Here is a 14499-nt window from a genome sequence, read left to right on the forward strand (position 1 = left end):
AAATCCCCGCAACGGAGTGAGCTCCCATTGCCTGTCCCAGATCCTGCTAACCTAGCAGTTCAAAAGCACGCCAGTGCAAGTAGATAAATAGGTACTGCTGAGGCGGGAAGGTAAACGGTGTTTCCGTGCGCTTTGGTTTCCGTCACGGTGTTCCGTTGTGCCAGAAGCAGTTTAGTCATGCTGGCCACATGACCCGGAAAACTGTCTGTGGACAAACGCCAGCTCCCTCAGCCAGAAAGCGAGATGAGCGCCGCAACCCCATAGTTGCCTTTGACTGGATTTATCTGTCCAGGGGTCCTTTACCTTTTACCTATTATGCACCATTGGGTTTAGAGTAGGCTTCTAAAGAAGTGGATACACAACTGCCTCTTTAAAGGCAAAGGGTAACACCCTATGATGCCAAGTTTTCTTGTTTTTTACCAGCAATCAGCCAACCCACTCCATCTAGCTCTAATAAGCCAGGATAGACGAGGATCTAAAGAGCAGGGGATGGCAGGAAAGAAGTCTTAAATTTTTTTGCAGCTGCTCAGAGTGGTCTATTGGGAATTGTTCTGTGTAATGAGGCCCTGTTACATCAAGGCTATAGGGAGTTACAGAGAACTGTTTGGTAGTCTTGTGTGACAGGTTGGCAAAAGCACTCTGCAGATTTTTTATTTTTTTTAAGAGGGATGATAGCTGTGTTGTTTGTCCCATAAGAAAAATATCAAAATCTATTTTAGACAATACCTCTATTAGCCCAACCCAGATTTCACAAAGTTGTGTGTAAGCTTTCTAAGTTCTACAGAACTCTTCCTAAGGCTGGATTATTATTATTATTGTTATTGTTGTTGTTATTATTATTGTTGTTGTTGTTGTTGTTGTTATTATTATTATTTAAATGGAAGAGTCTTAAGATGGAGGAGGCAGCAGACATGCAAATGAGGTATCCGATTGCACCAAGACTGGTTGGGAAGGTGAAACACGGAAAATACAAAAGAACTGCTGTTACTCAAGTCTGCCCCCATTCTTAGGTGAAACACACAGGTTCCTTGGCAAGTAGAAAAAAAGGAGAAAGGAGAAACTAGGCCGATAAGGTTAATTATTTTTGTATGCAGCCAAATGACGTGAATAGAGCTTTTAAGAGATGTGAGGTCATGACCTGATCCTTGGCCATCTTAGCTGAATTTGGGCAGCCAGAGGTGAGTTGGCTGATTTAGATGGTGAGGCTATAAAGTTCTAACTGGAAGAAAAAGATTGCTGATTTAAAAAAAAAATGTTAGGGAAAAGAATGATTGGGAAAGAAGTCTAACGCCACCACTTAAGCTCTGCTGTCACAGCCAAAAATCGAAGGCCAATGACAACCCATTTGAAAACAACACTTTATTTGCTTCAACATCCTCCTCCCACATCACTGTGATTGAGTGCCCTGGGGAAATAGCTCACTGTGATTTAAATCTAGACCTGCCCATCAGAATGAAAAAACTCTCCCCCCACTTTCCACCCCTTCCCTCTCCACCCCCTCTCCTCCAAGATTTGGGTGTTTCCCCACTCAAAACGGAAAAAGACAGGGGAAGGTAGTGTATTTGGGGGGGGGGCAGCAAAGGAGCTACTCAGAAGGTTGGGGACTCCCTGATCTGCCTCGACATGGTGTGATTAAACTTAGGGACATGGAAATCTGCTGCACACCACCCCAATTTATCTTGTTATTTGGGGTGCACACACAGAGAGCTGTTGGACATTCCTGCCTGACAGGTGTTGCTAGACAACCCTCGTTTTTGCAGTAAAACCAGGAGGTTTATCAAAGCCTTGGTAGGCCATTGTACATGGCAGGGGCGCCAACTCCTGGGGGCCCATCCCTTTTGGCCCCCCATGTTCCAAAAAAATCAGGGCGAAGCATGGAGCAGCTTCAATAGCCAACTCCTCCTCCTGCCATGGAGGGGAAGGAGGGAGGAAGCAGCCCCTGGCAGGTAGCGGCAGCAGCAGCAGGAGGAGCTTCAGGCCATTGGAGCCACATTCCTGGCTCCCCTGAGGTCCTGACGTGATATTGGGACGTTTTATGCGTGCCATCATGCGCAACACCAGCCCCTGCACCTCTGGAACATGGCTGCTGGGTTGCATTTGGTTTGGTAGTGGGCAGGTTTTTTAGGACTGTTCTGTCCCAAGATGCATTCATTCTGGTGTGTTACAGGAGAAAGAAAACCTTCTGTATAAGCAAAGGTCACATCTACACTATAAATTTAAAGCACATTTAAATAAACTTTAAGGGTGCTGGGAATTTTAGCCCTGTGAGGGGTAAACGATGGCTCCCAGGATTCTTTGGGGGAAAGCCATGTGCTTTAAATATATGGTGCAGATGAAAGGCAGTGTGGTGTGGTGGGCCTTGGAGACCAGGGTTCAAATCTCCACTCAGCCATGACGCTCACTGAGTGACCTTGGGCCGGCCATTGATGCTCAGTCTACAGGGTTGCTGTGGGGATTACGGTAAATGAGAAGGGGTGAACCATGTATGCCACCTGGAGCTCCTTAGAGAAAACATCGGATATAAACACAATAAATATGGAGCCTATGGCCGGGATGCTAAACACGAGAGGCCCCCAATGCACACACAGTGTGCAACATGATGGAGGCCTGCTTCATTTTCTCCAGTATCTAAGAAGCGTCTGCATGAATATTGAAGAGAATGAGGCCTTCAAGGAGGGTCAAGCCTCAGAGGGAGGAAGTTGCCTCAGGCAGCTGACTGAGGCTGTCACAAAAGGGAAGGAAATAGTTATTCAATTTGTTGCTGATGGTGGGTTGTTTGTTTGTTTGTTTTACCAGGGATATAGGGGCTTGGTGTATTTTTTTGCCTCAGTTGACAAAATGCCTTGAATGCCTTAGGGGCTATATACCCCTTGGTTTGGGGCAGGGGACACCACTGGCTGCTCACCTCAGGCAGCAAAATATCCTGAGGCCTGGCTTCCCCAGCCAGGGGGCAAACTCCTAAGGTTGTGCAGCCTTAACATTTCAAGCACTACATGTTTTAAAACAGGGGTGCAGTCCCCCTTCCTTCCCCTTTATTGCTTCTCCTCATTTTCCAGAAACCCTAATCGTATGAAAACAGAACCACACAATGGTGCATTTAATGCTCTCTCTTTCACACACAGAGTCACAGAAACACATTTGACATAGGTCAGGGACTGTACACTAGGGAAGCCTTGAGAACGATGCGATTGACAAGTGAGGATATCGGCCAGAGGTTCCTTTTGACGTGGTTGTTGTTTAAGCGACTGACACGCTTAAAAAACGACATCCTCTTCATTATCTTAGAAAAGTGGCTTTGAGTCTGAGGAGGGGACCTGAGGAGCCTAGAAAGGTCTGCTAACCTCCCAGGGGGGGACTATATTAGACCTCTGAGTCACAGAGGTTTTGCATAGCCGGTGTTTGGTTACAAGCCTTTTATGGGCTCCCTCATCAGGGATATCAGTATCCGCATTATAACTCCTATCTATTCTTAGGTGACACTTCGGCAGGACTGACCAGGCAAGAGACAAAAAAGATCTTTATTTTTCTGCTTTAAATTGAAAGAGAGAGAGCGAGAGAAAAGAATATCTCCTTTTTTAAAAACCAAAATACCCACCTGTGTCCCCCCTCCCCTCCCTCTGTTTCACAGAGCTTCTGGGGTTCCTGGCGTAAAAGAGAGATAATATGTCTTACAGCGTGACTCTCAACGGACCCGGACCATGGGGGTTCCGACTGCAAGGGGGCAAGGACTTCAATATGCCTCTCACCATCTCCAGAGTAAGTGCTAACAACTCAAAATACCTCTCGAGATTTGCTTGGATAAGGAAGCAAACCTGCTTGTAATGGTGTGATCTGACCTGGGCAGATATGAGAGAGAGGGAGATTGTATTTGGTTTAAAATGGGAGGGGGTGTCTATGAAGATAGCATTAATACAGTGCTACCCCTCCCCCCAAAAAAATTGTGTGCTGCATTTGCGCCTTCTCTGATTCAGAGAAAATATGAACAAGCATGTTTTAGCAGCGGATCTTCTCTCTTCCTCTCCCCACAAATGTTTCTGTCTGCAAAAGTGTTTCTGAACTGGCGATAAAGAGACTCTGTTTTGCATAACGTTGCCCATACTCTGCAAACTAAAAGTCCACATCGGCAAGGGTGTGGGTGGAGCTGAGTGTTAGCAAACCGGATGACTTACCCAGAAAATATAATAACAATCACACCAAGCTCTTATTTCTGTTCCCCTTGTATCTCATCCTGGTAAGGCTTATCTCCTCCTTTCCTGCGTTCAGATAAAATAGTTAAGCTACCAGAATGGTTTGCAATTGTCAGTGCCAGAGAGAGAGCTGAAACGTTTTCAGCATCTGAAAAAGACACTGGTGTGCTTTTCCAGCAAAGTTTTTCAAATTAATAGGATATGTTTAAATCCAGTAGTGTAGGCCTCTGTGGTGTGAAAAACAATGCCTTGCATTAAAAAGGTACCTGCTATTTTCTGCTTCAAGTAATGCATTCCTTAATTGGTGCAATTAGCCTTGACTATTCTATTTATTGCAATTCCAGTCTTCCACTTTCCTTAAGAACTATTGGCGACCTAACCAGAGGAAGGCCTGCTGTTAGTGCGCCATCTATTTCAGGGACTTCCTAAAAGGATCAAGATAATTGGGGGACGGGGGACGACTCTGACTCCCTAATAGTGCTTGCAGTCAATTTTCCTTTTACCTATATAATTAGACACAAAGAATGTACCCTTTGGAGTTAAGTACTTGGGTTTATTTATTACTGCTACCTGAAATGTACCTTCCAATTATTTAGAAGCATACAGAACAAAAAAAATGTATTTGCAATGTATTTGAATAGTCTAAAATCAGAATATGAGAATTTCTCATAAATTTCAGAAATTTTGGTGGCCAGTTGCAATCCTTTACCCACCAACTTGCATAATAGGCTCCACTGAACACAATAGGACTTACTTTGAGTTGACATGTATAGAAATGCATTGTAGGTTCTGACCCAAACATCCTGTCTCTATGGAAGAAGCTACAGTTCTGTACCTAGTCTTGTAGGCCACCCATCCCTCTCAGCTGCTGTGGGGCACCATGAGAGTAGTGTTCCTTGCAGCAGAGGGTTTCTTGGAGGAGTGGGTCAGCTGCAGGATCAAGGGGAAAGTGGCTTGGGAAAGGCCACAGATTGACTTCTCACCTGTAGCCACAGGGCTGTTAAAGAGATGAACCACTTCTCTTGAGACCGGGCCACAGAAATCCTGCTGAAGACTATGGGGCTGTTTAGCTGTTACTTGCCTGCCTCAACTCGCTGTGTGGTGAGATCAGGAGTGGGCTTCACGTCTGAACACTTCTCCTCTCCTCCTCTCAGAAGTGAACCTCAAACCAGGAGAGCCTTCATTTATCTGGAGGCAAGAGTAACTGTACCTTGGACTCTGAAATTTATTTCTACTACAGGTTCAATATCCATGATAAAGCATAATTTCCACCTTTGGGGAGCAGGGCAGAAGCGTGTGAGATAAAAGCCAACTTGCAATTTTTCCATGCATAGAAGTGAGCTGGGTAGGCCTAAGAGAAAATGAATTATCAGTATGCTTATTCTAAATGCTTTGGATGTAGCAGCAAGATAGATAACTGGAAATAAAAGAGATATCCAGACAAGTGTGGCTGCATGGATGTTTAAATTTCCTTCCCTATATTATGTGGTCCTCAACCATTTGTGAAATCCAGCAGTGTCTGCTCTCCTGCAGAATGGGATCTCTATCCTTTACTTCTCTCCCATAAATTATTCTGGATAGTTTGGGGACCTTCTGGAGCATATTTTGAAGGAGGGGGGCACTGTGGTAGCAGGGGGAAGGGGGAAGCCCCCTTGTGCAAAATTGGGTGCCACCCAGTGGTTCTTTGGGAAATATGAATAATGATTTGTAGTTGTTAGGAGTGCAGGAGACCACTAAAATGAACTAAAGTAGTCTAAGCAACAAACTATAAAAGCTCTTAATTACTATGTCTTCTCCACTGTGCTTGGCACCTCTCCTGTTTTCCAAGCTTCCTCCCATCCCAGTCTTCTCATGTTTAATTCTGAATGATCCAGGTGCATATACTGTCCCTGTGGCATTTTAGCTCTGTTGAAGAGCACCTATGGAGGAATGTGCATGAAAAACTTCATGGTGGGATTTAAAACCTGTGACGCTTTCTGCCGGGAGGAGGCTAGATTCCAGACTGTGCTTATGATTCTCTGTTTTGCAGTGGTCACAAAGGTTTTTCACTCCAAAGTAAGATGATTTCCCCCCTTCTCTCTTCTACCTGGCTTTTCTTCCTCAGAGAGAAAAGTACTATATAAGAATCTTCTAAGGGAAAAGAAGTATTAACAGGATTAGGCTGTGGTTGTGACATCCATACCCAAATCCAGAGCTACAGTGTAGATCAGGGGTTGTCACCCTGGTCCCTACTGCCCACTAGTGGACGTTTCAGGATTCAAGGTGGGCGGTAGGGGGTTCTACAACATAGGCTGAATCCTCCTTCCATCGAGCACTGGTGGGCGGTAAGGAAATTTTACCATCAAGAAAGATGCATTAGTGGGCGGTAGGTATAAAAAGGTTGACTACCCCTGGTGTAGATCTTCCAAGTTTGGGGCCCTGGTGATAGTTATGAAGCTGGAAATGTCCCATAGAAGTTTATTGCATTGAGCAGGCAAAGGTGGAAGGTGATTTATGGGATTGCAGATTAGAAAGCTTCTGTATATTGCAAAAAAAGAAGTATCACTGCACATACAAAGCTAGCATATCAGGGAAGCAGCTAGAACGTTTCTCCTGACATGCTAGTTTTCTAGGATATTTGGGGGTTTTGTTTTTTTAAGGAAAGCATGAAAACATATTATGCTCCCATCTGTTATTTGAAGTGGTAAAGTCCAGTAATAGTTGTATTGCACATAGACACCCACGAGTCACTCCTTGTCTTCCATGCATGTATAATTTTGTGTATATATAAATAATACAAATGCCTTGTTCCCCCAAAATCTGTGAAGAGCCTATTGGAGCTTTACAGTTCATGGGTATGTTAGGGATCCAGTCTTGAGTATTCATTAACTATGTGTATACAGACAAGAACATCGTAATCATTTCATGTTGGCAAAAAATTAACATAGTAAGTGGTTTTCAGATACCAGTTGGTGCCAGACTTCTTATGGCTGTGTGTATTAATATCTGCAAGATGGGGGGTATGATCAGCCCTAGCATTTGCCGTGGAAAGTTTTGGGGTTAGTATTTTTCAAAATTTGAGCACTAAATTGCTGTGCTAATGTCAGAAAAAATTAAACTTGGCTTTAGTATTCATGTTAGGATAAGGCAAATCCAGAAATAGATGCTAGACCAGCATATGAGCAACAGAGCAAGAGCTAGATGTGTTATTCATGACACACAGTGAATCCATTGTTGAGACTGATTTGCAAACATGAATATACTTTAAAAAATATTTTTGTAGATACATGTTTTAACACTTTTATTAGGAAATTGCATATCAACCTTTCACTTTTGTTCCTATTTCTTATATGCATTTATTCATCTTTTTATGAGTATTTTCGGGAGTCTCTCAACTTTCCTGTAGCTTTTTTCTTGCCATGATAATTGACTGTTTGCTCATGGGGAATAAGGAAATAAGAGATACCTGGAAGCTGCTCTCAGAACATCCAACCAGCTATCCATTTGAGTGATGATATCACACAAAGCTGTAATTTTCAATACTGTCCTATCTCACTTTTATACTGTCCTCTCTATAAAAGCGTCATAAACCAGACAAGAAGCTCCTTTTTGTCAGGAATAAAGTTTTATGGGCTGTTTGTTATATCACCCTTATTACAAATAAAAGTGGCACCTAGGCACTGTATCAGGAATAGTTCTTACAATTTACCGGTAAGTTGTGTGGGACTTTTACTACCAGGTACATGTAGCCTCTGGTGTAAGCATCTTTATGCATATATATAAATCACCATCAGGGCAGAGCATTTCAACTTTAGAAAAGAGGTCCAGCTGTGAATACTTCTTCTGCAATGGTCTCATTTACCTCATTCAAATGTTGTGCTAAACCAAAGGGTAGCTAACGTGGCATCCTGTAGATCAGCATTTCCCAAACTTGGGTCTCCAGCTGTTTTTGGACTACAATGCCCATCATTCCTGACTACTGGTCCTGTTAGCTAGGGATGATGGGAGTTGTAGTCCCAAAACAGCTGGAGGGCCAAGTTTGGCCATGCCTGGTTTAGGATTACAGTATATGAACGAGACTTGGGATTGTGAACTTCCTCTCTCCTTTCTTTCTCTGACATGGCTGAGTTGGAGAACAGAAGCTTTCACTTCCGTTTTAATTCATACCAGTTAATTGAGGTTAATATTAAGCATTGCTTATTGAAACAAGCCACCTTCATGAATTGCATTTTGAATCGGCTCTTTTCAATAATTTGTAATTAACGCTAGATACACTTTGTCTAGATTTAGGACATGGTGCCAAAATGTAGCTAGTTAAAAACAAGCAAAAGCTCCCAATCTCCTCCTCGCAGCTATAACCAGAGGATAAAAGAGAATGGAAAGTGTAAAAACCTAGGACTCCTTAGCACAACTCTAAATCATACTTTTTAGTGTTGTGTCCAAATCCGGCCACTTTAGATAAGTCACTTTCAGCCTGATTTAACACACAAGAATTTTGTAAAGATAAATGAGAGAAAAACGGTTACTCTCCTTAGACTTGTGGGGCAAGGAAGAAAAAGACTTTTTTTTAATGTAAATGACATAACTGTTGTGTCCTAGATGGATATTCATACTTCATTGACTGTAGCAGCAACTGAGCATGTATGAAAGGGGCGAACCCAGACCACAAACACAACAGCTGGAATGTTCATATCACCAAAATGTCAACTCAGACTCAGTATCTTGGCTAAATGCAGATATGTCAAGGAGTCTAGTTAGTTACATGGTATTTTTAAACAGTGAGAATGGAAGATCTGGTTTCTGTTCTTACGTGTGTGTGTGTGTGTGTGTGTGTGTGTGTGTATAATCTATCTTATGGTGGTTCATTGGTATGGGGAATTTTTAAAAATGATTATTCATTTATCCAAGTTACAGATTACAGCAAAGAACTGGTAATATTGGGATGAAGAAAATATATGGTGTAAGAAGGCTTAAGTCAAGAGTGGGTTCCTAACTTTGTGGTGTGAGTCTGGCTTGTTACTGGCTTTGGAATTTGCATGTCAGATGCTCATGCTACTATATCAAATGATAATTCACCCAGCAGTCTTGACCCTTTCCCCATGCATGCTTCAAACAAACCATTAAAAAAAAAAATATTGCCACAGGTATGTTGTTTCAGTTATACATTTCCACCTCATTTCTTTTTAAAAAAACCAAACTGCCTTGGGGCGGGGGGGAAGCAGCTTCAAAACTGAACTAGGAATTGATACAATTGTGTGTTTGTGACGGCACAGTCCCAATAATACAGTCCCTTGACCAGTGGCTCCATATCATTAAAAACCCTTTCTGACCCATTTTTAAAGAGCTCGCTTTGGGACAGAAGCAAACCTCTTTGCAAAGCACCACGACTGCCTTTGCCGTTCTCACACTGGTACATTTGTACAGACCCGCAATACTGAAAAAGATCAGTTATCAACTGGCATCACATATCCTCACACAAAAGGTCTCATATAAAACACAACACCTGGATATCTGCCATATTTATGTCGACGTAACTGAACATTCAACGTAATATGTAATAGCTACATAGCTTCCAACATAACTAAATAGCTTCCAACATAAATAATAACAACAAAAGCTCAGAAATTAATTGATGGCTGGCAGAACTTTCAGTTATTCCCTTCTGGGAGGTCCAGGTGATCTGATCTCTGTTGCGTCTTCAAAAGCATGCAGCACAGGAGCCGCAGTCAATCAGCAGGGTGACAGGTGAAGGCATATCTTTGTGTTCCCATGAAATGGAGCATTGTGCTTAACGCCTTGTCATTTATCTAAAAATAAGTGGCAGCGAGGAAAGAGAAGCAGGCGTGTGAGATTTTAAGGTCACCCTGCAGCTTCCAGCGCCTGAAATTCTGGAACCGAATATCTTCTTCTTGCAAGCAGGTGTGAAAAGCAGTTTCGGTGTTTTCTGTAGCCCAGTGTTGTTGACACAGGGCCACAAACACAGCTCGGTTGCCTTTCTCTTTCGTCCCTGTGGGCTCCTCCACAAGCTTCCTTCGTGGAGCTTGCTGCCAAGTTGGGAAGGAAGCCAAAATAATGGTGTGTGCGGACTTGACAGGTGACCATGATCTTATCTGAAAACTTTCCCAGTGCAATAAGAAGGTGGGCCTCCCTAGATATTATAAACCTCTGAACCAAATCAGAAGAATCCTGCCTGCCTGTCCTTTCCCCATCTCCATGTAGCCAAAGAGTGGCCAACCATTTTTCTAAGTCACAGGTGGGCATCCTGTAGCCTATGTTATGTAGCCCCCAACATCTCCTGAGGTTGCCCCATTCTTTCCTCTCATCAGAGTTCCTTCCTTTCTCTTCATATCCTCCATATTTTCCTTCTTTGCTTTTCGTTTCAGAACAATTGGAAGGGGTGGTATTGTATTTGATAAAATAATAACTTTTTAAAATTTCAAGATCAGTATTCTTCCAGGATAGTCTTTCTTCTGTTAATGCAGAACACTATTGTCTCTGGCACCCCCCATCCCTCGTTCTGACTCTTCCCACTACAGTACTGACACATAGTTTATGCCCAAAGGTATGTAGCCTTCCAAAGTGGAAAGATTGCTTCTTCTTCTTGTTGTTGTTTAGTCGTTTAGTCGTGTCCAACTCTTCGTGACCCCATGAACCAGACCACGCCAGGCACTTCTGTCTTCCACTGCCTCCCGCAGTTTGGTCAAGCTCATGCTGGTAGCTTCGAGAACACTGTCCAACCATCTCATCCTCTGTCGTCCCCTTCTCCTTGTGCCCTCGATCAGGGGTTTTTCCAGGGAGTCTTCTCTTCTCATGAGGTAGTCTAAGTATTGGAGCCTCAGCTTCAGGATCTGTCCTTCCAGTGAGCACTCAGGGCTGATTTCCTTAAGAATGGAGAGGTTTGATCTTCTTGCAGTCCATGGGACTCTCAAGAGTTTCCTCCAGCACCATAATTCAAAAGCATCAATTCTTCAGCGATCAGCCTTCTTTATGGTCCAGCTCTCACTTTCATACATCACTACCGGGAAAACCATGGCTTTAACTATATGGACCTTTGTTGGCAAGGTGATGTCTCTGCTTTTTAAGATGCTGTCTAGGTTTGCGATTGCTTTTCTCCCAAGAAGCAGGCGTCTTTTAATTTCGTGACTGCTGTCACCATCTGCAGTGATCATGGAGCCCAAGAAAGTAAAATCTCTCACTGCCTCCATTTCTTCCCCTTCTATTTGCCAGGAGGTGATGGGCCAATACCTTGCTCTAAGTAGGCCCAAGGAAAGCTAGTTGCCGAGTAATTTTCCACGGTGGGCCTTGAATGGCCCAGAGGCAGAGTTTTGAGCAAGCCCTTCTGAATCAACAGGCGGCATTCTCTATCCCCTTGGCAGGTGTGCATGTCAGAGCTAGTATGCAATGAAGCAGCAGTCTGATGGTTTTTAAAAAGACTTTTGGTTTCACTGCTATTGCTTCCTGGGGAATTTTAAGCATATTGCCTTCCAAAACGACTCTGCTTCATCTTTTTGCAGGGCAGGGTGGGTGTTTGAAGCCAACCACGTGCACTGCCAATGTGGGTTTTTTTGTATGACTGGAATTTAGAACCCCAGCAATGGCAGGTGTCTTTATCAGCAACATCTAGGGTTCTGGATGTTAGTTCTGGCATCATGATGTGTGTTTCTTTGCCTGTACCAGCAGCAGGCACTGCATAGTGGCAAATAAATATTGTTTAAGTTGAAAAAGGTGTTTCACACCTGCCATTTTTTGTATCAGTTACATGTTCTTTATTACCTATTGCCTTTTCGGAATTCATTGTGGGATAACATTACTTGGCTTGCTCATAATCGACTTGAGTTACTCTATCATGGATGTTTTGAGTGAAGGTGATGCATCTGGCATTTTGTTCTGGCCTTTAGAAATATAGTAGCAATGAACCCATTCAGCTTGACCACAGGAAATATTTAAGTGAAAGGACAGTGCATACAAACAAATGGGCATTAAATATCCATTGATAAAAAAATTTAATTAGCAATTGCAGGAAAGTTTCTGGTTATCAAAGAGGGAAATTGCATGTATTTGAAAGGCCAAGAGACAGGATATTGAACGAGTGCAAAAACAGCATCTTGTCTATTGAGACAGCAGATCTTCATGAGCAATTATGATACTTGGTGGGAGGGAAAAGTAGTGCCAGTGCCCCATAATAAAATGACAGAGGTAAGATTTGAAGAAGCAGCTTTGTAGCTCTTAGTCTTAGGCGCTGTGTCCCCCTGCTGTCTTGTACAAAATTTCAGTCAACCCTGCGAACTCGATGCCAGAAGAATTGCAGTTCACATGATTTAAGGCTGTGGAAGCTATTCAGTGAGCAGTATTCCCCTTCCCCAAATCATTAGGGTATTGTCATGTGAGAAATGGATTTCTCCCCACTATTCTTATGCTCCGTGCTTCTATTATATTTTTTAGTACAGTGCAATATCCCTCAAAAGAAGAAGAGCAACCATAATTTGGGGGGGGGGCGTATGGATTCCGAGTATGTTAGTCCCGCTCCATCAATTCCTTTGCAACATCTAAGAAGCTGGATTAAATCAATTCCATTCTCCTAGTGCCTCTGATCAGAATAGAGCCGTCAAGAATGACCTCTTTTGCTTCCTGTAACTTGCATGCTCCATCAACATCCAGAAACTTTCATTAAATAATAATATCCATGAAAAAATTGAAAGTATTGCCAGACTTCCCTAGTGATCACTTTGGCTCTCACTCATTGACCACTTTTATAAGCACCAATACTTCATTTTGCTATTACGGAAATATGGGCATGTAGAGCACAGCTGGGGAACATATGGCTCATGACATAATTTAATGGGGGGGTACGAGCCTGGAGGGAGAACAAGGAGGGGGTAAATGGGTGTGCAGATGGAGCAATGGAAGGAGGTGTGTGTGGTGGGAGCCCCTTGCAAGCTACCACTTCAGACATCTGTCAAAGGGATCTATCCATCCCTCCCCTGGCCATCTGTTGGGTTGCTGAGGAAGGGAGATTGGGGCCATTTCGCAGACAAAATCTCCATGTGGACTGGAAATGTCAGCACTCTGAAACCCGGGAGAACCACTGTTTGTCAGTGTGGACAATACAAGTCAAATGGGCCAAGGGTCCAATTCTGCATAAGGCAGCTTCCTACATACATTTGGATTTAATTCATATTCATGGTCCTCTGCAAGTACTGGTGTGTTTGGCAAGGGGCAGCTGGTAGAACTGGAAATAACTCTGCCTTTCGTGATCATGGAGCTATGTCATCTTGCCATACTTGGGAGGACAAATAGCAATTGCTGGACTATTTTGGCTTCGTTTCTTCAGTGCTGCTGATTAGCCATCATTGCTGACCTAAATACTGATATAAACCCCTTTCTTTTTAAAAGGCTGTTGGCTCCCGACTCTTAATGTATTTTAACAGCCTATAGCCCTTTGATGTACAGCCAGCCCGGGCTGCAATTACTCTGTGTCTGCATGCCACATAAAATGACAATAGCGAAGGGCTATATAATCTTTACCTGCGCTGGATCGCACGTATGCTGCTCTGAAGCCTAGCCATGGATTGACACTCTATATTTAAAGTCCCCTGTAATGTAGGAAGGCATTTTGATCGGGAACTAATGCAGTGCTTGCTTCACACCCCTGGAATGTATGGGTAAGGCAAGTAATTCGGAACGTCCAACATACATCTTGTCATAAGCCGGGTCCAAAGTGGGTGGCCAGTTCCAGAGTATTCTGTCAAGAACAGTTTGCAGCGATGGTTTGTTTGTTTAGATGTTGGGATTTCTCAGAAGGTGGTTAAAGTTGACTCATTGAGGAGATCCAGGGAGGTTGGACAGCTCAGTTGGTTACAGCATGGTGCCGATAATGTCAAGATTTCAGGTTCGATCCCCATATGGGACAGCTGCATATTCCTGCATTGCAGGGGGTTGGACTAGATGATCCTCAGGGTGTCTTCCAACTCTACAATGCCTCTTCTGTGCTTAGAATATAATATAGATCCAGGGTAATGGGAGGGGCAGAGAAGCTCCACTGTGAACCTCACTGTTGGCCTTCAGCCTTTATTGGGCCTAAGCTAACACACAAGATTGTTACAAGGATAAAATGGAGGCAGGGAGGACCATTGCCTTGAGCCACTTGGAGAAAAGGCAAAATACTAATATAATTATGTAATGTAACGAGTAAAAAGCAAGTTTTAATTTAGAGAAAGGTTATGTAGAGGCAAGAAGAATTGTGAATTTAGCTAGACAGAAGCAGACCAGGGTCGGCGCCCTCCCCTGTTCTTGGGAATCTGATATGGAACCAGTGGGTTTTCTGCCTTTTTTA

General features: G+C 43.3%; 1 protein-coding gene across 50 annotated transcripts in view; it reads left to right on the forward strand.

Moving 5' to 3' along the window:
- Positions 1-14499, forward strand: part of LDB3 (LIM domain binding 3) — a 152461-nt gene that overhangs the window by 11521 nt on the left and 126441 nt on the right. For 17 of the 50 annotated variants that reach the window (XR_014511020.1, XR_014511021.1, XM_083439993.1 and 14 more), the window contains exon 2: positions 3629-3756. Coding sequence is in view for 27 of the 50 variants with exons in the window: in XM_083439993.1 (XP_083296119.1) it covers positions 3664-3756 (93 nt within the window). In the remaining 23 variants the exon portion in view is untranslated. The other 33 variants (XM_083440002.1, XM_083440013.1, XM_083440022.1 and 30 more) reach the window with 4 other exon arrangements.

This window comes from Podarcis tiliguerta (genome assembly GCF_965153285.1).
Source record: "Podarcis tiliguerta genome assembly, chromosome: 5".
In the NCBI taxonomy this organism is placed as follows: domain Eukaryota; kingdom Metazoa; phylum Chordata; class Lepidosauria; order Squamata; family Lacertidae; genus Podarcis; species Podarcis tiliguerta.